Source organism: Pseudopipra pipra, chromosome 9 (assembly GCF_036250125.1).
Source record: "Pseudopipra pipra isolate bDixPip1 chromosome 9, bDixPip1.hap1, whole genome shotgun sequence".
Classification (NCBI taxonomy): Eukaryota; Metazoa; Chordata; class Aves; order Passeriformes; family Pipridae; genus Pseudopipra; species Pseudopipra pipra.
Window position 1 is genome coordinate 12,732,057 of NC_087557.1, and position 19,717 is coordinate 12,751,773.

The 19,717-nt window shown below is 37.0% G+C and overlaps 2 protein-coding genes and 1 long non-coding RNA gene across 4 annotated transcripts in view; 2 read left to right on the forward strand and 1 right to left on the reverse strand.

Annotated features, from left to right (window-relative positions):
* LOC135418883 (uncharacterized) overlaps positions 1 to 1,461 on the forward strand; it is a 47,627-nt gene extending 46,166 nt beyond the window's left edge. The window contains exon 3 of the long non-coding RNA XR_010432714.1: positions 962 to 1,461. This is a non-coding gene — a long non-coding RNA (uncharacterized LOC135418883). The remainder of the gene's footprint in view (positions 1 to 961) is intronic.
* The window catches only part of PLPPR4 (phospholipid phosphatase related 4), a 29,655-nt gene that overhangs the window by 6,686 nt on the left and 3,252 nt on the right, over positions 1 to 19,717 (reverse strand). The window contains exons 2-6 of one of the 2 annotated variants that reach the window (XM_064664680.1): positions 10,517 to 10,702; positions 6,177 to 6,306; positions 4,286 to 4,481; positions 1,458 to 1,515; positions 25 to 198 (exon numbers count right to left, since the gene is read on the reverse strand). In XM_064664680.1, coding sequence (XP_064520750.1) covers positions 25 to 198; positions 1,458 to 1,515; positions 4,286 to 4,481; positions 6,177 to 6,306; positions 10,517 to 10,702 — 744 coding nt within the window. Of the gene's footprint in view, positions 1 to 24; positions 199 to 1,457; positions 1,516 to 4,285; positions 4,482 to 6,163; positions 6,307 to 10,516; positions 10,703 to 19,717 lie in introns of those variants that run through there. The other variant, XM_064664681.1, reaches the window with a different exon arrangement.
* Positions 11,712 to 19,717, forward strand: part of PLPPR5 (phospholipid phosphatase related 5) — a 107,492-nt gene continuing 99,486 nt past the window's right edge. Inside the window, exon 1 of the mRNA XM_064664684.1 lies at positions 11,712 to 11,732. Within this exon, the coding sequence (XP_064520754.1) occupies positions 11,727 to 11,732 (6 nt within the window). The 5' untranslated portion in view covers positions 11,712 to 11,726. The remainder of the gene's footprint in view (positions 11,733 to 19,717) is intronic.

A 19,717-nucleotide genomic window follows, 5' to 3' on the forward strand; every position in this document is an offset into this window, starting at 1 on the left:
CTTAACTATGACTATTATACTTACCAAATAGAGAGCAATTCCTCCTCCTATGAGAAAACCACAGTAAACATCAACTGGATGATTCTTATACTGGGTGATACGAGTCAGACCGCATATAATTCCACAGATGATAAAAGCAAAGACCAAGAGTGGTTTCAGAAGTTTTGAAGAGTCTGTTAACGTAGAATTGAAGTACATCTAGAAAAAAGAAATAAATGAAGAAGCAGTTGAAGAAACTTAAATTTACCTAAGAGGGTATTAATTTCTTGCATTGAATGTTTCTTTCACACACAGATCACTATTACACAGTAATAACACAAATAATCAGTTTAATTTTATTTTACAGCCCTGTTAAAATTTGCTCACTTGCTGTTGAAAGATCTGAAATCACAAGGAATGGATTTCCAAAAACACGGGCAGTGTTGCTCATTGACATCAATCAGTATAAGGATTTTATGCCTAAATACTGTTCACAGTCAGCCTAAATGTTCTGTAAATGTGACTAAGGAGCCACTGCTTGTGAAATACAGAAGCCAGATGTCATGCCAGATGAAAGCAATAACCTGTTCTAACAAAAGCTACCACCAGATGCTTTAGAGAGCCATTTCTCAACTGAGGGCTATAATGTCAGGGAGGTCACAAAAATTATGTGGAGTGGTTCATCAGTATTATTCCAAATTTTGGCCTTTTCCTGGGCTGAATAAATACTGGCAAGCTTCCAGTATGTGCACAATTCCTATTACCTAATGTGATTAAGCTCCCACTGGTTTTTTCCTCTGATTTTTACTGCGTGAGTGATGGAATTTTGTTTTAAACTTCAAGTAAGTTGTCACTTGTACAAACACTGTAGGCCATACTGAAGAAATGTTACTGGTCAGATGTGGAAAATCAGCTGTGATTGCTGCAGCACATCCTACAGTTCTCTGCTAGTGACTGATGGTTTTATTCACTTGCGTTGCAGGAGCACCTTGAAGGCCCCTGGGAGTGATTGTGCCATTTCATCCAAACTGCAATTCTACGGAGGTCAAATCAAACTACATCACATGAATGTGTAGCCCTTGATGCCTCAAGTTTAAAAGCAGAGAATCAAGGAAGACAACAATAAAGAAAAGGCAGCATGCATAAAGGTAATTTGAATGGTAAGTTAATATATCACTCTATAAGACAGATAAACACTGCATTTTATATGTGGATTATATAAAGCATCAAATATACTTTAACATTACACTTTCTATTGCTTCTTAACAAAGGATGTGAAGCAGTTGAATCTTTTCCTTGTTTTTTACCAGCTACAATAAAACCAGCTCTATTAGTAGTTTTATTTGCTTTCAAATTGGGAGTATAAAAACTTACATCCACCCAAGATATCCAGGCAACACACCATCTTACAATATACAGCAAATTGCTTTCTGACTTTTGTCTTGTAAAAAGGAAACTGAACAGAGTTAGTTACTCACCGAAATGTACACTGCTGCAAAGGCTGCCAGGGTGGCATGTTGAGAAGGGAATGACTTTCTGCCAAGGAAGGACAACCAAATTATGCTTCTCAATTCAAATTCACTGTGCTAGTGCTCATTGAAAAATACACTGGGTGGTACAGTCATTTTCATCTTACACTTCCTAAGCAATATGTGATCTATGACTAACATTTAATTTCTAAATTTTTTTTCTGTATTCTGGAGAAAGAACCAATGTTAATGAAATACCTTTATTTTGAAGTAAATATTTACTGTGAAATTCTTTTTGTGTACCAAGTGGGTGTACTAAGAGAGCAATGGGAACAAGGTACAAACTGCTTGCTTGATTCACAGAAGTATCTATAAGTTTATTTCCAAAAATATCTTTCCATATAAGTACCTAAATATAAAACTTATTAAATGCATGAACTTCGATCTTATGATTATTCTCATTGACTTTACTTTGACTCTTTTCTAAGTAAGAACTCATATACTTTGATAATCAGGCCCTAATTTCATGCAACTGCATTCATCATGTTCATGCCCCTGCTCTGTTGCTTTAATAATGGGGGGATGACAGGGTGACATTCTTCTCAGAGAGAGGCAAACTACATCTTTATTAGCTATTGTCTTTAGGTTTATTTTTATAACATGACAGGAGTGAATGGAGCACAAGAACATGGAGAGAGTATTTTAAAAATAACTGGGTCCCTTCCTGATGCCCAGAACAAGAGAATAAATGAAAATGTGTCCAAAGTCTGTAAGACAGTAGGCAGTATCAGGTCTACTCCTGAAGCTGCTGAGGCCCTTCTGCTCCCACTGAAAACCTGCAGACTTTAATGATGTGGACTGGGTCTTGAGTCAGAAACTTCAGATATGAAAATTAAAAAGTGAAAGCTTAGCTTCTACTTCTCTGACAAAAGGAGAATTTGTGTAAGTAGAAGCTACAGAGAACCATCACATGAGCCTGTCTAACATTTTAATATTACTCTTATAGACCCATTTCAATCCTCTAAAAACAACTAAAGAAAAGTGATGGGAATACGAAGGAGAGATTTTCATGCAGTAGAGGGAAAAAAAGCTGGGGGTGCATTCAGTAACACTGTTCTACAGTGGACATCTAGATCATAAAACTTCTGTGACCTCTGAGCTCTAGATGCAGTGAGGATGCATAGCCATTTATATCTGTACATTTATCTCCTTAAAATGGTATGGACAATGTAACATGCTGGCTGTCTTGGTGAAGAAGTCACAGCAGCAACTTTCACCTGAGAAAGCTCAGCTTGGGATAAACACTTGAACAATCACTTGGCGTCACAGATGGATCTTGCCACCCTAACTGGGCTCCATGTACAGCCATTTTCCCAGCAACACCTGAGTTAGTTAGTTTAAAATAGCAAAGACTGAAGCACAGCCCTTTAACTTCAAAGACATTTTTTCTGCAAAGCAGCAGTCTACTTTCTGAATTTCTTTCCTATGCATTTTGCCTTGTCTGTTCTACATAATTAATTGGCAGTCAAAGATGTGCATGTAGTTCAGTGTGAATGCCGCACACTGCTGACCTGAATTTGAGCCCATGGCTCCAGCAGACTCATAACTCTGGCCAAGATGAAATCTGCAGGGTTCCTTTTTCATTTCTAGAGACAGACCTAAATTCTTCCTTTTTTTTTCCTCCCTGAACAAACCTTTCACAAATAGTATCCCTGGGGAACAAGTTCAGGGTTGAGGACCGAAAAGAGACATGAAAAAAAAGTAAATGTTTATAATAGCTAATCAACTCCTTTACTCTGTGCAGGTTTTAGTGAAGCATAAATCTACTTACAGTCTCTGTGGAACTAATGTGTAGATTTGATTCTATGAACTTTAGTACCATTCAGAACTTAACCTTAATTTGATGGCGTTTTTATGGATATAAGGTGTGTCACTACGCTACAGTCAATTTTCTCTTTATTTTCTATTCCTATGCTTTCAAGGCAAGCATAGACTAAATGCACTCTCTGAACTCTCTAATGGTGTCACTGCTTTTGTTCCTCTATTTGTTATCTTTAAAATGAAAATAATTCAAGCTAAAAATATGTAGCCTTTTTGTATGGTTCTGTATTGAAAAGGTGAACAAAGGTCTTAAAGAAAACATGTCCTGAACTCAGATGACAGTGTATCACTCTAATGCTCATGCATGAGGATGTGTAGAGGGAGAACAAGGAAGAAAAAGAGTCATACTGAGAGAGAGAGTCATACTGAGTCAGAACATCAGAAATGACAAAGGATTCTGAACAGAAATGACTGAAAAGGTTCTTTGATGATAAATAGAGGGAAAGATGGACAATAGGGACCACTGGATATTTGGGGATGCTGCAGAAAAATGATTTCATGTAATCAGCTGGATAATTATGTGTTCTTCTCTATACTTTTCCTAGGGGAGTTTAGAGGCAAATTTCTGGAGCCAGAGTTTCTGGGAAGTACAAATAAAAAATGAAGGCCATTAGGAATCTCAGAACGAGTCCCTTACAAACTCTGATTACTGAAGTCAAATTAACCTCATGGACTCGAGAACTTATACTATAATTCCTACAGCAGATGCTATACATATTAATAATGGTATAGGAAATTGTCTCCTTTGAAGGAGCGAAAACAGATGCCCACTGTTAGACTAATACCTTTAAAAAGAAAATTGAACATCACTAAAAAGACATTTATGCACTCACCTTTGTTATAAAAAACTGACAAACTCATTCAGACTTAACTAGGAAAAAAAATCTTGAAATTGGGACAGAAAATAAAAAATAAATGAATACTTAAAAATGTAGACAATTAAGGATAGAACCAACCTTCCAGCATTGATAATATTGAGATCAGCTCCTGAGCAAATATCTTCCACAACGTATGAATTCTCTGAGCAGGATACATTTAAGGATGTATAGTTAGGCTTGCAAACAGTCAAGAAATATGGTGCCTGATATCCTGTTGATAGCTGTATAATATCAGTAACAAGAGCAGTTGCACAAAGACCAAACACATGAACACCTAGGAAAGAAATCAACACAGCTTGTTAACTTTATTATATGCATTAATTAGGTTAATTAATAGTGCAAAATGCATTCCACAGAACTCTGTTGGCTTGTGTCACTAAACTTGAATTTAAGTCAAGAATGAGAGGGTTTTTCTAATGAAAGCTTGTTGCAAAGTTGAATTCTTTAATATAAAAAAATAAGATAATTTATGCTTGTTTTCTTCCTGTTGATATTTAATATTTTGTTTTAATGGCTTGATGTCCTCCAACATCCTTTCATAAAAGTGAACTACACTGGAGCTGCTTCAATTTGGAGGGAATTTTTCTGAACTGACTAAAGGATAGCCAACTATTTGAGGAGAGCACATGGGCTCATCCAGTCCTTGTACTTTCCCACTGGAATGTGAGCTTTAAATAACATGGCCTGCTGCCCATCAGATCATTGGTCAGAAGACCTGTTCTCTTTTTACTACCACAGAATCACCAGCTGGTGATAACTCTGGCTACCTTCACACCTCTGATATTTTTTGAGTGTTGTGTCCTTGCCACTATTCCACATTTTAAGTCTATTTCGTAAAGGATCAGTGTTTCTGTCTGATTAATAATGCCTAATTCACAAGGCAATTGAAGTAAAGCAATTGCTTTACTGAACATTTTCAAATGCATTTCTCCTAAAGATTTGCCTAGAATTCCCTACTTGTGTTCATATAGATAAATCTATTTTTCATCCTAAAACTGGAAGAATGTTTAAGTCATCAAAATATGAAAGAAACTGCAAATCCAGAGTATGAATCAGGAATGATATTCATGTGTCTTTGAGCTTGTCTTTTTGGTGAAGGAATACCAAACAGGAGAAGAAGTGAACATGGGGTATCCTTGCTCATGTTGTAATGTACCAACCCTCTGCTTACTTCCTCACTGCTGCTCTTAAGAGGATGCTTTGCTGGTCACAGAATGTATAACCCTGCTTGTCACTCCCTTCCTGCTTGCACGACTACAGAAACCCAGGGAATAGTTGTCCTACCAGGTTTTCAGTCTCCTGTGCTGCTGGTTGTCTTTGCCTAGGCTGCCCTCTCTTATGAATTTCTGAAACAGAGTAAACCTTTCCTTTAGCCTCTCATTGGTACAGGGAATTAATTGTAAAAAGGAGATCAAAGTCCAGTTGCCTTTTCGAGGACAGTTTCTCATTAATGACAATTAAAACAAAGTAAAACAAAACAATTTAACATGTTCCTCTATCATTTAAGCTGCCAGATTCCAGACCTTTTTGAGAGGAAGATAAACACATTCCAGAAAAAGAATGTCAAACCTATTGAGTTTCTGACAAGTTTTCACTGTCAGGCTGAATATCGTGACAGGTGGGTTGAATCCTTATGATGCACTGAAGACAGGCAGGGGAAACTATACACTGAAATCATTAAAAGGCAGCCAGCTCAAGGTGGGCAGGGAAGGAAAAACAAATTATTCTTTTAGAGATACTGACAGTAGTACAGGAGAGGAAAGGGAAAATAGAGAGTGTAGGTGCTGCATTACTGAGTATGGGGCTGCTCTGTTGCAGTCTGACAGTTTCTTCTCACATTTTCTAGCAGAAGAAGATGTATGCCCATGACAGTTCTGTTCTGAAAGGCTGTTTCAGAGAAGGAAACCTGCATGGTGAAAATTAAATGTATATGGAAAGCTCTACTTTTTGACTAACATTTGAAACCCACCAACAAATCTGACAGCTCTTCTAAGAAAAGAATTGAAGTTGCATCCTCCTGCATTAATATTGGCCTCTGTTCCAATCCCATTTCTTCTTTTGGACAGGCAACAGTAGAGAATTCCTTCTCCTATCATTATCTGCAATGACAAAGGAGCCATTAAATTAAAAGTAGCACTTACTCAGAAGATCCTGATTGAATTTAAAGGGCTGAAATATAACTGCAGCACAACCAATGTCATCCCTTTAAAAGATTTGTATCAATATGTGAACATAAAGCAATGCAACTTAGCCTGAGTGAGGGCAGGCAAGAAGGTGGCCTGAAATGAAATGCAAATAGCATACAGTATACTGTGCTCAGTGGTTCCAGGCCTTGATCTACAGCTGAAGCTTAATGCTTCTACAATAAAAAAGCAATAATCGTAAAATCTCACCTCTAAAATAATCCAGAGCCACTGCAATATCCTAGTGCTCTTGAGGTGGTTTTAGAATTCAGTCTTGGCTGCAAGCCTAGGAATCCCTAGCAGCTTCTAATTACATGACAGCCTGCTCTTCTGTATTTGTTTAATTTGGCTAGGGTTTTAACCAGATCCACAGCAGCAGAAAAAGTTCTGTCCTTATGGTCCCTCTGACCACACCAAGCAAAACAGATTATGACCAAAGTCCTAGACAACAGTTTATAAGGGGAAGAATATGAATGAAAAACAGTGTTACTTGCTGGAAAATCCAGACTCATTTATACATTTGCAGTCTCAGATTTTATTGTTTGCCTTGTTCAATAGTACAACAACTTGGAAATCTGTACAGGGTTTGTACAGAGTTCAGAATAAGGGCTGGATTGAAATATTGAACTTAATGAGGCAGTTCTCACCACTAACAGGAGGTTCAGCTTGCCTAGCCACAGCTGCATTGAAAACTAATACATGGAATGCACAAAGCTTACAATGCAATGAGGTGCCAAAGGATCTGAATTGTGCTGAATCTGCTGTAATTACCAGTGAAGTCTGTCCATACTAACACCCCTCACCCGAGGAGAAGGGAGGTAACATGGACAAGCATAGTCTAACTCTATTTTTAGCTAAAGTTTTAATAAACTGAAATTTCTTTGCCAGAAAAATCAAAGTATTGAAGGTTGTCTTATGACATTGAAAACTCAGTGGTAAGGGTTATTTAAGGAATTCTAATTAGCTGAGAACTATGTTCACTATTATCTGTCTACGTTGGATCAATTTAGATCTGAAGCTTCCCAGAGAAATCAGTAGTACTTCAAACTTAAAAGCCTGACACATTCTAATAGTTTTTATGCAAGCTTTAGTGAACGTCTGGTACAGGGAAAACAGAAGATAGATGGATTAGCTTGTGTGAGAGAGGAAAAAAGTAGGAAACTACAAGGCCTATGTCAAGGAAAACTCAGAGGCTGGTATTTGCAAAGAAACCAACTCCCACAATTGAGGAGGCAGTAGGACTGAAACTGCCAGCAGTGAATTTCTCTTGCATGAATTGATTTCCCAGATTAATGTGATCTAATTTCCTAGTGATCTCTATTAGAAAGGGCCTTTAAGCAGGTTTTTAGTCAGTGGCTGATAAGAGTTTGAACCTACACTGATACCATTAAATAACTGGTCCTAATATTTCTGAAGGAGTAACTAGAGAGCAAATCTGTCAGAGGATCAGATTCAGAGTTCTTTGAAGCAAATGGCAGTCATGTTGCAATTCAGGTATATCTATATTCCAGACTTAAAACATCCATCTTGGTAATTTCCTCAAGTCCAGTTGTTCCACACTGAAGTCTCCTGTGGTTTGTGAATACATATACAAAATTTAATCTATGCCACAAGCTATAAGACATATGTCAATAATACAGGTAGTTACTTTTTGTAACCCTTCAGGTCTACAGAACAGACCTGTTTAAAAGCATTTGCTACTCACTAATAATGAGCAAAAAAGCCCAAAGGAAAAACCACAACATAAAGCCCCAAAGCCTTATTTCAGATCTTTCTGAAATAATGGCTTGGGAAAATAAATTATAAAATGTTAGATTTTTTTTTGTAAAAATAATTAAAGTGAATGGGTTTATATATGGGAAAAATTATTATATCAACAAAAATAATACAGAAAAAAATTACTTCCTAATATTTCTACTATTACTTCCTATTCCTATATTTCTAATAAGGAGGGACTGAGAGTGGAATTTGCTTGTCTTCTTCCTCACACACAATTTTTCTTTTCTTTTTTCTTATTTACACTCTTTGATAATATTTAAAATGTGGCTTAATCACACCTGTATTTTATTGAGTCTTGATGACCTCCTGCCTCATACTGCAGTATGTACCTGAAGTGTAGACACAGACTTGGATATACTGGAGATCCTCAATTCCTCACATAGCTCATGCTTTCTTTTCTATATTTTACAAGCTTTATGAAGTGTATAATTAATTGAAATGTTAATGAAAAGTAATTTGTAAAACGCTAAACTCTATAAGATGACAATGGTACAACTGTAATCTTTTTTCACTGAGCTTCACTGGCCTATTTTTCCAAAGAAAAAGGGACCACTTGGACAAAAAATCCCAGACTTTTTTATTCCAGCTTTTTTACTTTGAAAAATAAGGAGCTGACGGAAGTTGTGTATTTTGCACTATCACTCCCCAGTCTCCAACTAATACATTCAGCATCACATTCATGCTCACACAAGTGTTAATGAATTACACCTTCCTAAGGCCTTCAGCTTTCAGCCAGTTGTACTTTGAAGCTTCTGGATTTATTTTGTTTACCAAACTTATTTTTTATAGGCATGCTCAAGTGTGGGTTTGAGTTCCTCACATGGCATGTTTTTGGTCAATTTTCAGTACTGCTGGTAGAATGATTCAAGCAAGAATGACATTTTCTATTGCAAAACTTCATGCAATGCTGAAATAATTTAGCTGTAATCACAGCCCTTAATAAATACTATGTAACGAAATGGGCATCTTTTATCTTGATTTAAGGTGTTTGATATTACCTAGGCTTGAAATAAACTCTCCAAAGTAAAAATCAGGTTTTACCCCTCTACTGTGGCCCAAATGAGTCTAGAAAGATTCCTTCTGTAGCTACTTGAGAAAAGTCCACTTTGCTGTTAACAGAAACACTGCCTAACCTTAAGAAATCCAGCCAAACCACAATACCGAAGTTTTGGTTTTGGTCACAGTATTTGGTGTTTGTAGCAATCATTTTGCACCAGGATCACAGAGAGTCTTAGCTCCCAGTTGCTAAATGAGCGCAATTTTTAGCCTGCTGCTTGCGCAGAATCCTTCAAAAATAATTTCTAAAGCAACAAAATCAAATGCAGTAAGAACAGTTCAGTTAAAAAAAAAAAGACAAATAAAGAAAAAACATTCTGGAAAGCAAAGAGATAACAGCACTTGATGATTTTTATAGAGGCATCATATTTTATAGATTTTTTTTAACTGTAAATTGGATAGTATAAAAGGAATGAACTGGTTGAATTTAAGGGAATTCAGAGAAGCTGGCAGCAGAGATACATTTGCAGCTGGCGTTCGAGAAGTGCCTATCTGAGATGTGTAGTCACTGCTGTCAGGGGAGAGAAGAGATCCTTTCAAAAGGTTGATTCAGCTTTTTAGGTGCATGGAATCACTCACTCAAGGTGAATTTCTCTCTCCATTTGCCAGACAGGAGTGGTGTGAGAATAAGGTTCCTATCTGAACTGCTAAAAGCAGACAAAATGAATTCCCTCTTTTTCATATATATATATATATATATATATATATATATGGCTCATATTCTGACAGGACATCTCTGTTCTGCTGAAATCATCTCCTCCCTTTGGGTGAATGGTTAAAACAGCCCCTTTTTGCCTGCTCTTAATGACTAACCTGAAATTTAGAGGTGTTCCAGTGTTATTTGGGAAAATGTTGAGTTCACTGACAAGACTGATATACCTTCTTATCAAATAAAGCTAGTTCTAAAAAAAAGTGGCAAATCCAGGGCTATTTCCAACAAAATCTTGAATTTTTTGTATCTCAGAGTATGGAGATGTCCTGTCTGTTAAAGTTCAAATATTTGTAGAGTGTAACAGAATGATTCAAGCTATTATCACCCAATCGTAGATGCTGTTTCTTAATATTAATGTCCACAATCAGGATAGTGAGAGTAGATGAAGTGCTACAGGAGATGTTTTAAGGAGTGTGTCTCCTTTTGCTACAGAAGAATGAAATACAAATGTTAAATCCTAAGGTAATTAGCCTGGATGACAGTCTGCAGCTTAACTGAAACCAAAGATGCTATTTTCTTTATGTCAACTGAAACTCTGTTCAAAATCCTTATTAAGTGACAGTAGCACCTCAAACTTACCGTAATTGATGGTCCAGCAAAAACCAGACTAAGCAACATCAAGAAGGGAACAGACTCTTGTGTAGGTTCAATGTATGGCATACTCAGACTCTTGTCATAGCAATTAAATCCAGAGTGAACTGGCTTGAAGACATCAGTAAGTTCAAGAAAATAGAGGCTAACAACAGAAGATGCCAATATGGGCAACTAGAAGAGAAGAAAGCAACAAATTACTGTTTGGAAATGGAATAGCAATGCTTTTGCAAAGACAACAGAGTCTGTTAATAAATCTCTGTGATGTTTGCTATTTACATCTCACTGCTTCCTGTCATATCCATTTTATTATCTTTAAATAATTAATTCTCTAGAGATATTATACTGTTCAGTTGATATTAATAAGCATGTGTTCTACCAAGCTAGTCAAAACACCCAGTCCAATCTTCAGCACACATAATTTATCCTTTTCATCTATGAATCATTAATAGACAAACTTTGATTTTAACCTTTTTTAAAAAAAAGCGTAGCAGGACTGCAATCTCCCATGTGGGGCCTCAGCATTCTGCTGTTCATCAATCGCTCTTTTTGGTCCTTGAGCAACTCTGTGTCATGTGTACAACAGTCATTACATCAAAGCCAGTTTGTATTAAGTTTCAAAGTGATAGTTAATGAAAACCAGTATCCAGTGCTTCCCTAGAATCTAAATATATGATAAAATAGCGTTCTGCCTTTGCACATTCATTTTGCCATTCTATCAGAAAAGCAATTAACTTTGGCAAGACTCAGTCTGTTTGGAACCATGATGACTATGGTCTTTTATCCTCTTTCTATTTAGTGATTTTATGCTTTGCAATTACTTCCAGTAATTTATTAAGAGCAGAGTTGGCCCTTCTGGGGATAAATTCACCCCTGCTTCCCACCAGCTCTGTAAAGCACAGATTCAACCAATAAGTCTCTGTGGAAGGAAGTCATTCAAGAGAAGAAATAGCAAAAAGGCATTTTAAAGCCATTGGTTTATAAGCAAATAGAGAGGGCAGCCCTGCCCTGAGGGTGGGTGTTGGGGCATTCAGAGGTGACCAGCAGGATGTGATTATTCTCTGTATCCTCTAAGTAAATGCTCAGAAATACATTTTGTTTGTTATTTTCCAGAGTCCTCCCTGAATAAGGCAACACCAGAGTAAACTCCTGCTCCTCCACTAAGATGCAATGACTCCTTCCCAGTGTGTCTACTACAATGAAGGTACCTATGCATAATAGCATCTGAGATTATGAGAAATATGGATTGATCTAACATATTTTGGGCATACTTAGATTATATTGTTCTTGCAATGTTCAGTTCGCATTTACAAAAATAACTGATTGATTAAAATCAATGTTCTTCATCCCATTCTACAATACAATAGAAAAAGCAGAGGTAAAATGGGGTCAATATGTGTTTCAGAAAAATTATTAATAATAAAATCTGCTATACGTTGCAGAGGGACAATGGTTTCTTGCATTAACTGACAATTTTCAGATTTTGAAGCATTTAAGCATTTTAAAATGTAGACTTTTTGCATAAAATGTAACTGAGTGATTAAAGAAGGAGGGTTCCAGCTACATTTAATCGAAACATCTTTTAATATGACTTAGTTTTTGTTTAAAAGAACAGCTTATCTTTGCTCTGCTGAATGACAGATTTGAAGAAGCTAAGTTGTGTCTTCAAAGTGTTCCAAGCAAAATCTGAAGGAGGTGGAGAATGGAAGAATTTTGCTTGTCTGTGTTCAAGTTGATTGCATTGTAATGGCACGTAGTATAGAGGCTGTGGTTGCACAGAAAGGGAGGAAATGTGTATTGCCATCCTTAAGTGCTGTGAGCATTACAAAAATAACACCAGGATCTAGGAAGTTTGCTTCAGTAAGTAGTGTGTGTGTATATATATATAACCCAAACATGTATATATCTATTTGCACTCATATACTATATTACACATACATATTTTGTATAGCATATAACATACACAATATGTAATACATGTTATGTGAATACACAACTATTATATAATCTGACATAAATATATATGGAATAATTATATACCATGTCACTAAATCGAGTCCTGCTTCCTGCCCACCACAGGAAGAAGTCCAGTTCTTTAACTGGATGCTTTATATACTGCTCCTCACTTCCTGCTGGATGCAGCCCCTGACTGACCATAAAGCAAGCATGCATGATTAGTCAACATGGGCTAGACTGCTTCCAGTCATTATACAGATGTGCAGGACGAAAGAGAACTTCCCTAAACTCTTCAGACTCTGCCCTTCTCTCAACACCTGCCTGCACAGAGACTATGGACCCCATTGGGATAAGTGTCCTCCTGAAGGAAGGCTGCCACAGTGCATGCTGTCCTGGTGTGCAGGGAGCTTGCACTGAGTCTCTGCTGCTCTTGCTTGGACATTGGAATTCTGCACAGCATTTCAACTCACACGCATTGCAACTTCCCTTCTGCACAGTATTTAACTCTTGAAACATTTGCAACATCTTTTATTATTAAATATTTGAAAGTCATACATAAAGACTTAGCCAGGGTCCATGCCCCATGGGGCAAAGCATCTTATAACAGGACACGAACATTCCAATGAGCTAAATCAACAAAACAGGCAGAGTGCCTATTGCCCTTCTTTTCAGAAATTACACTCTTTTATCAAGATGTCCCCAAAGGTTCATTTCTTAGAATGGAAACACAGAGCAGGCACACTCATGGAACACCTTGCATTCAGAGTTCCATCTTTAGTGTGTATTTTTCCATTTCTCCAATATCAGGAAAGGGAGTCTTTCTTTGAACAATAGGCTATGCATTACCAACAAGTCCAACTACACTTTTATCGTGAGATTCTTAGGAAGGCAATTGTTTTAAATGGCAATATTCAACTATCAAAAATAGGTGATATCTGAAGTGGTATTTTATTGTGAGACACTAAAATAAAAGATGTGGATAACTTTTTTCTAAACTACTGTATGTAAGCTATAATTTTATTATTAATTACAAAATCAAGGAATTGTAAGAATTGCATTTTACTGTCTTATGACTTCACTACAGGACTCCCATATTATTTCTGACTGTAATTACTCACTCTGCTAAAAGAAAAGAAATAATTTTAAAGGACTATGAATCTCCAACATAACTGCTTACAATACTAATGAATAGGTTTGTAGTCAATTTGCTATATACAGTATGTCAGATCCCACAGGACATTTTTCTTCCAATCTTTTTAAAAATACAAATATTAAATGCATCTTCTTAAAGCCTAACATTTCTTAAAAAAAAGTAAATCTTTCTAAAATCTTCTAAACAGTATAACTGGCTATTTCATATATGAATATTTATGCAGTGTTCTGCTTAAGGCAGTAGTATTTCTGTAATTATAGACTTCAACTCCCAACACCTTGAAAATGTCAAATATAATTAGATGGTAGAATGTGTACTGTTTTAATTACAAAATGGAATAGGAATTTTCCTGTTCCTAATTAGAATAATAAAACCCCCAATGTCAATTCACATATTTTAACTAATAAGTCTTTATACTCTTACTTCTTGGGTTGGCTAATGGAGAAAGATCCCTATTTATCTTGTAATTTACATCTGTAAATGTAGAATTTGACTCAAATGGTCAAACTCTGTTTGGATTAGAGCCTTGAACCATAATCAGCATAGCTGCTGGAAAAGTTTGATTTATGGTCTATTTATTTTTTAAAAATTTCTTTTTCTTTTTCCTCCTGCTGTTTTCTTAAACTGTAAGTTAAAAGCCTTCATTGAGCCATGGACTTTGCTATTAATAACAAATATGTTATTAATATTTTAAAAGCTTTTGCTGTATTGAGCTAGGAATTGTCCAAGCATCAGAAAAGATGTTCTCTGTTCCCAAGAGTTCAACAAGGATGTAAATACCCAGAGATCTTGTAAGGAGAAAACCTCCTGTACGTTACCTAGTGCAGGAAAAACCAAAACAGTAATGTTGGATGATTGTTCTTTGTTCTCTTTGTTACCCCTTAAATCAGTTTTGCCAGCTGCAGTTCTGCATTTCTTTACCTGATTATTGGGTGATTTGTTTATAAGCTTGAGGTCTCCAGTACCATGTGCTCCATCTCTTATCCTACATCTGCAACTCCACCACACTGCACACTCTGTAATGCAGGAATACAGGTCTGGTATGACAGCAGAGGTCTTGCAAATGGGTCAGTGGAAGGTCAAGCCTTAGCAGTAAAATCTTATTGGAGTGGATGGAACCTGGGAAGCCCTGGCTTCTATAAATTCTCTTTCTCCAAAACTGTACACTGCTATTTATGTATCTAACTCTTGTATTTCTAAGCACTTAACTAAGCAAAGAGTTCCTATTTATCTTCAGGACAATAACATGGCAAGGCTGTGGTATTGTGGAAGATTTTATTAAATTTATCATCGATGTCAGTCCTTGTGCCAAAGAATTCATGGTCTAAATGACAATGCACAACAGATGGATGAGACAAGAAAGAGGGCTGTGATGGGTTGGAGGAAACAAGGTATTCCTTCTCTCAGCCAGCTACTAACAGCGATTGCAGCTTTCAGCTGCCCTGGCTGTTGTACTTTGCTGTGAGATTCACAACGGACAGGAGGAGAGAATGCAAAGAGGATAGGTCTCTCTTCTCCTGACAGGAATGAATACTGAGGTCATAACTGTGATTGAAATCCTTCCATAATAGGTCAATATTAAGAAATAGTATAGCTAAATTCTGCCATTTTCTCTTGTTTTTGAGAACTCCTGACTCTCTGAAGAGAGAGTACTAAGCATACATACATAAGAATACTGGCTATAGAGCAGGGGACGTCTCACATAAAAGTCAGATTTTTAGATTTACTTTTATGTTCTAAACTTAATTCTTAAATGCCTCAGGCTTATAAGAGAAGGCATTCAGGCTTTTCAGAAGTGTAAGACTTGCATCTGTATAAAGGTTTTTTGCTTTTCTCTCTGAACTCAAGTTTCTGCTGCTTCTTGTCCCTTTTTTGGATGCAGGTTTCATCTGTCCCAAAAGCTACAAGGAATTAGTCTTTTCTCTAAAGGATTTTTACCTTGCCATTGTCTAAGTTTTGTGGAACTTATGTGCAGAGACATGATATAATGATCTTTCTTCTCCTAGACTTAACACTGTTTGATTTAATTTCAAATCCCAGATGTCACTGAAATCTATTATCATTATCATTTTGGAAAATGAAGTTATCCATATTTCCAGGATTGATTTTAGAATTTAACCTAATTATTTGGTGACTGCCAATTAGAGTCTAGCTTTGGAAATACAACCGATATCAAACATCTTGATCTTTTACCAGATCTTAATAGAAAGCTCTCAGTATGTGTAAGACCAAAAATAGAGCTGATATACCAGTGATACAATTCCTATTTATTTCAGAAATCTCAGTCATGCTGAATGCATGGTAATCCTAGAAGTGCTTTTTAAATTTTTTTATAAATGTATGTGAAGCAGCAATTACACAGAGAGAAACAAACAAAATAAAAATTGTTTAACAAAATATTTTCAAGCAGGAATAATCTAAAAATAGTTTGCAAATATTTCTCTTTAATTGCATGTATGTGTTTAAAAAGAAAGTAAATCCTTAAGCAGAAATTTAAAACATAAAAAAAACCCCACCAATGCATTTCTTTTCAGTGTGACTTCAAATGTAATTGATGAATCATTCTCTTAATTATTATTATTATTGTTGTTTAATTAAATCAATGATTAGTTATAATCAAGGAATAACTACACACAATGAGATTTAGGATATCGCACATACTGTTGACTACAAAATTCACTTTATGCTCCTACTGCAAGGTTAGGGTTAATCAAGAACAGAAGCATTTCAAAAAAAGGTGGTTGTTTTCAGGTCAGTGTTACCAAATTTCAGCTAGAAGTTTCCTCAAAACTCCCATCTCTAAGGGACAAAGCTATCAGTCCCTACACAATGCTACAATTTATTGTATTCTCTAAAACATGCTGATTCCCATATATATAAAAAAAAAATTAATCTTGTGGGTGCCAGCCTTTCTCCAGTGACTTACTCCCATGTTGTTTTGCCACTTCAGAACTCCCAACAAATCGAACTTTTAAGTGACAGGATCATCAGTCAAGAAGCAATGTAACAGCTCAGCTACTGTGCATGTTAAGGTTCCACAATAAGCTGGGTTTTATTAATTTTGGCTGCAGAGTAATAGATTTTTAATAATTACAGAAGAAAATCACAGGCAGGGTTATTAATTTTTGGAAGACACAATAATTTGGAAAAATGCATCTCCTTTAATTGCTAATGTATTCAGGCCCTCTTTTACTACTGGAAGTATTAGGTCAAGAGGATGTTGCTGGACTGGAAAGGGAGCAGGGTCTTCATTCACTAAGAACTACTCAAACTCTACACTTGCCAAGCACAAAGCCAAAAACAGAAGGGACATCTAACTTGTGTCATTTGCATTTGTTCTCCCAAGACAGCCTTGGCACAGGCCCGACGCCTCCCTTTTCACTCCCCTTTTGTGGTAGTATGCAGACTGTACAGCTCTTCTATAAGCACAGACATGATGTCAAGGATGTAACACTGATGACTTTAGCCAACAAATTATATAGCTGCTTTGAGCACAGCAGTCTCCTCAGGCCTCAGATAGCCCTTTAATATTTTGGGGATGCTGGTCTCTAATGCACTGTTATAAAAAATCTGACATCTATCCTCCGAGTCAGCCACATTGACAAGGTCAGCTCAATGAGCACACAGCTAAGGGTATTTCTCCTTCCTCTGCTCTCACACATGGTTGACTCTTTTCAGAGAAAAAGCCATCTATTTGCAAAGTATTATGCTACTTTGACAGTATGAAGATAATTTCATATTCTGCAGTTGGGTTTTTTTGGGGGTGCCTCCCTCCCCCCCTCCCCCAGTTAAGTATAACAGAAAACCAATCTAGGAATATGACTACATGAGCCTTCAAGGCACAGCAGTATAGCTTAATTCTTGCATTAGATCCAAACATCATGTTCTTAGGAAGAAAGATTTAGTCCTACAGCCTACTCTCCCTTTTCTCTTATTCTAATCACTGCACTTCTCTGGCTTTTTGTGGCTCTTGCAGTCACACCTATACATGACTTGCAGGTGACTATAATTTAAACGTTGTGGGTCATGCATGACTGAACAGCTGAAAAACATTCCAGATGTAACTGAGAAGTGGCACTGAGCTATCAAATGATGTGTCAAACCCAGCTTTGTCAGTGTAAGTTAGAAACAAAAGGAAATAAAGCATCTTTTGCTGAGACACAGTGGTCATTCTCTACATGCACTTATTTCAGTGGAAGCTGATGACCTCCCAAGTTTTGCAGCCTGGAGTCCTACAATGATAACAGATCTTTGTGCTTTTGCTGGTGAGAATTCCAACTCCTTTGGGGACCAAGAAAAATAAGTGGTCTTCCAGTACTGAAAGAAGTGTTTCAAAACAATCCTGGTATGATTAAGGCCTGGCTGAGCTCTGGAAAATGCAGGAAAAGAAGCTGCCTGTATCTGTATGCATGCATCATACAAAGAGTCTAGAAGACAACATAAGGAAAAAGAAATATAACTGTACAAGGGACATTGACTGAAATATCTCTGATTTGAGTAGCTGGAATTTAAGCAACCAAGAGATGGAGGCTGTGCCACAGGAGCACAATTTAGCTGGAGAATAAGTGCATCAAGTCACACAGATTGACAACACCTTGACCTTTTGCATTCCCACATCTGAGGCACTGGATGAAACAGTAATGCCACTGAAGTCAAAGGCAAAATTTATAGTCACTTCTGTGAAAACAGGATTTAAACCAAGAGTTAAGAAGTGGGATAGCATGAGTGAAGACAGTCTTTTTCCTTCACCAAGAAGAAATGTGTCTGTCTGTCCTGCCTCCTAAGTGTGACCGTTCTGCCAGGAATGGAAACTGCGTAACTCTGGAAGTTTTCCAGGTTCATATTAAAATGCAAGACATTGATATTTCTTCTCTAAGTGAATATAATTATGATACACTCTGAATATGCTGAAAACAAAGTCAGTTAACAAAAAGCAAAACTTATTCCAGGAATACTTGTCTTCAAGTTCTCCCAGAGGCATGTAGACTTTTTACCATGAAAAGTAAATTCCCACTAGGCCAGAGGGGCTATGAATTTTCATGGTAAGTTTTGTCTTTCTCAACTATGCAAATGAAATTCAGATAACCCATAAGTCTACAGAACCCTAAAATACCATAAGCATAATTAGGAATAAAACAAACCTAACTGCCTGGCAGTGCTGATTACCACATCCTTCAGGTAAGTATGCACAAGGCAATCTAAAATTATTCAGCTCCAACGAGTGTGTTTTAATCAGAGGTTCTGCTAAGCAGAAGTACTACCAGTCCTTTAAAATAACCTCTAAAGCATTCTTATGAGACATAGGATAAATCATCCAGTTATTTTATTTTATGAATCATGAAACTTGCAAATATGTAACTGAAAATGTGTTAAGATTTACTTCATAATACTTATTTATTTGCCTCTGATGTTTTTAGGGAATGACCCATCCAGATTTTTCAGAAGCTGTCTCTTCATTTTCTTTCCTTTACAGTTCTATGTCTGTCAAAGCTTTAGCCCAATTCTCCTTTTGCTTTTCCTGTATAAATGAAGAATAACTACTGATCTTAAGAGGGGCATATTGGTTTTATGTTTTAACTCTTTTGTTGGCAAAACTTGCTAGTTTGAATTATCCATTAGTTCACAGAATATGTCCTGAGTTGGAAGGGACCCACAAGGATCATCAGCGTTCAACTCCTGGCCCTGCACAGGACCATCCCCAAGAGTCACATCCTGGGCCTGAGAGCATTGCCCTAATGCTTCTTGAACTCTGTCAGGATCAGTGCTGTGACCACTTCCCTGGGGAGCCTGTTCCAGCACCCAACCACCCTCCGGGTGAAGAACCTTTTTCTGATATCCAACCTAAACCTCCCCTGACACAACTTCAGGCCATTCCCTTGAGTCCTGTCACTGGTCATCACAGAGAAGAGATCAGTGCCTGCCCCTCCACCTCCCCTTGAGAGGAAGCTGTAGACTGCAATGAGGTCTCCCCTCAGTCTCTTCTTCAGGGCAGTTGGCCTGCATATATTCTAGGTAATCAAATTTTATCCAACTCTGAAAGTTGTTGCCACTAAACACATTTGTTTACAGGAGTTAGTCTC